The sequence below is a fragment of the Saimiri boliviensis genome, chromosome 7, assembly GCF_048565385.1.
Source record: "Saimiri boliviensis isolate mSaiBol1 chromosome 7, mSaiBol1.pri, whole genome shotgun sequence".
Classification (NCBI taxonomy): Eukaryota; Metazoa; Chordata; class Mammalia; order Primates; family Cebidae; genus Saimiri; species Saimiri boliviensis.
In genome coordinates, this window is record NC_133455.1 from 63771714 (window position 1) to 63774401 (window position 2688).

Here is a 2688-nt window from a genome sequence, read left to right on the forward strand (position 1 = left end):
GAATTAGACATATCTAAATAAATAGTAAAAATACTTCTTTTTCTTTTTTAAAGATGGGGTTTCACTGTGATGGCCAGGCTGGTCTTGAACTCCCGACCTCAGGTGATCCACCCACCTCGGCCTCCCAAAGTGCTAGGGTTACAGGTGTGAGCCACAGCGCCCGGCCAAAAATACCTTTTTTTTTCTTTTTTTTTCTTTTTTTGAGATACTGTCTTGCTGCCCTGGCTAGAGTACAGTGGCACAATCTCAGCTCACTGCAACCTCTGCTTCTCAGGTTCGAGCAATTCTCCTGCTTCAACCTCCCGAATAGCTGGGATTACAGGTGTCCGCCACCATTCCAGATTGATTTTTGTATTTTTAGTAGAGATGGGGTTTCGCCATGTTGGCCAGGCTGGTCTCAAACTCCTGATCTCAAGTAATCTGCCTGCCTTTGCCTCTCAAAGTGCTGGGATTATAGGCATGAGTCACCACACCTGGCCAAAAGTACTTTTTCAAACAGCATCTGAATCTGATATTATTTCAAAAAATTTAAAAAATATTTAATACCACATCTAGAACATGATAGACACTAGATAAATGACATCTGTTAACAGCATCTAAATGTGAGGTGGTATCAGCTAGGTTTCAGAGAATTACCTGGAGTGAGCAAAGGAAGGCATTTTTTTCCAAGAGTAGGGAACAGAAAGAAAGAAAAAAGCCAAGAAAAATGAAAAGAAAAAAAAAAAAAAAAAGAAAAAGAAAGAAAAAAGCCAATAAAAGAGAAAAATAATAGATCAGTGGACCTATTATTTTTACACATTTCCCAAGTGGGTGGGCCACTTGTTTTTCTACCATCTTAGCACTTGGAGAAAGCTCTCTTGGAGATGGGCTTACTAGCAGCAGGAAGAACCAAGACATTCATTTGACCATGAAGGGTGTGAGATGCTGGAATCCGGAAGTGAAGCAGGGTGTGGTGACCACACTCCCAGGACCTCTCAGCACCTGGTCAGGCCCAGCAGTTGCTGGGCTGGGCTGGGCTGGGCTAGGCTATTGCTGCCCTGAGGCAGGAAAGAGCACAGAATTAGATAACCTGCCCTTCCCCTCACCCATTCAGTTCCCAATCAGGTCTTCAGAGTCCCCTTGACTGATGCTCAGAACTTCAGCTTCTGGCGTTCCCATGATCCAGGAGTACGTCCAGAGGAAACCACGCCATGGATCCGGGGCCCACGACACTGTCTCATAAAAAGCGCGATGACCAGGTTAGGCTGGGAGGGGAAAAAGTGGGGAGTTGAAGGGAAGTACTCCTTCCCTTCCCTTAAATAGAGACTATTTCATCTCTGGTCAGGTTAGGGAAATAGGAGAGATTTGAGACTTACCAGAAAAAAGTGGCCCCAGAATTTTGGCCACGATGCATTCAAAGGAGTTACACATTTGTCTTTGTGTTTCTCTTTGTGGGTGTGACTTCTGAGCTGGTGCAAAACGAGTGTCCATAGTATTCCTGTGGCAGCCCAATGCTGCCTTCTCACTACCTCTCCACCCCTCAAATTACCACCCATTGGCAGCAGCCCTACTTTTTCTTTTTTCTTTTTTCTTTTTTGTTATAGAGACAGGGTTTCACCATGTTGGCCAGGCGAGTCTCAAACTTCTGACCTCAAGCAATCCACCAGCCTGGGTCTCCCAAAGTGCTGGGATTACAGGCATGAGCCACGGCACCCGGCAGCAGCCCTACTTTTTCATCACTACACCTACTCATTCTTTTTTTTTTTTTTTGAGATGGAGTCTCGCTCTGTCACCCAGGCTGGAGTGCAATCTCGGCTCACTGCAACCTATGCCTCCTGGGCATTCAAATGATTCTCATGCCTCAGTCTCCCAAGTAGCTGGGATTACAAGTGCCCACCACCATGCCTGGCTAATTTTTGTATTTTTAGTAGAAACAGCGTTTCACCATGTTGGCCAGGCTGGTCTTGAACTCCTGACCTCAGGTGATCCGCCTGCCTTGGCCTCCCAAAGTGCTGGGATTACAGGCGTAAGCCACCACGCCTGGCCTCTTAGGAACTATTTTTAAGGATCTCCTGCCCTCCAGCCTGGCCTGGCTGAATCTCTCTCTGAATCTCTTCTTTCTAGGTTTATGGATCACTCTATTCTCAATGACAGAACCTTCAGTCTGTATTAATAAGATACAACTGCAGAAAGACAAGATGAATTGTGGAGTTTAAAGAGAAGGAAAGAAGGAGGTTTCCCAGTTCTGATGGCTGATGAATGGGAGGAGGTGGTGGAGAAAGCAGAGTAAACAGATTGGACTAAAAGTTGCTTGTGTGCACTGGGGGAGTTGTAGGGTGAGGGTGGGGTGATTCCAGTGCCCAGGTTGTTGTGAGAGGTGGTTTGGGAGAGATTCCTGAATGAGCCAGACCTTGGAGTGAGAGGTCTGCAAGGGGCCAAGGCACTGGAAAGAACCTCGGGCCTCCTGCATGGCAGGGGTCAGTGTAATAAATCTGGGAAGGCACACACTGGAGCTCATGATGCTGAAAGGCCTTGAGTAGTCACACTCTGAAGTACTGCAGCTTCTCCCTAGCAAGGAGAAAGCCACAGGAAGTCCTCTGACCACAGACGAGAGGCCCACAGAGCCCTGGGGCAGGAGGTTGCCTTCTACGTCAGGCTCTGTCACTTGTGACCCACCCAGGGCCCAGAACAGCTACACAGAACAGGGAA

The 2688-nt window shown here is 47.3% G+C and overlaps 1 protein-coding gene across 1 annotated transcript in view; it reads left to right on the forward strand.

Moving 5' to 3' along the window:
- Positions 1-2477, forward strand: part of SPMIP11 (sperm microtubule inner protein 11) — a 35573-nt gene extending 33096 nt beyond the window's left edge. Inside the window, exons 3-4 of the mRNA XM_074402590.1 lie at positions 1094-1238; positions 2104-2477. Coding sequence (XP_074258691.1) covers positions 1094-1238; positions 2104-2152 — 194 coding nt within the window. The 3' untranslated portion in view covers positions 2153-2477. The remainder of the gene's footprint in view (positions 1-1093; positions 1239-2103) is intronic.
- Positions 2478-2688: the final 211 nt, after the last annotated feature.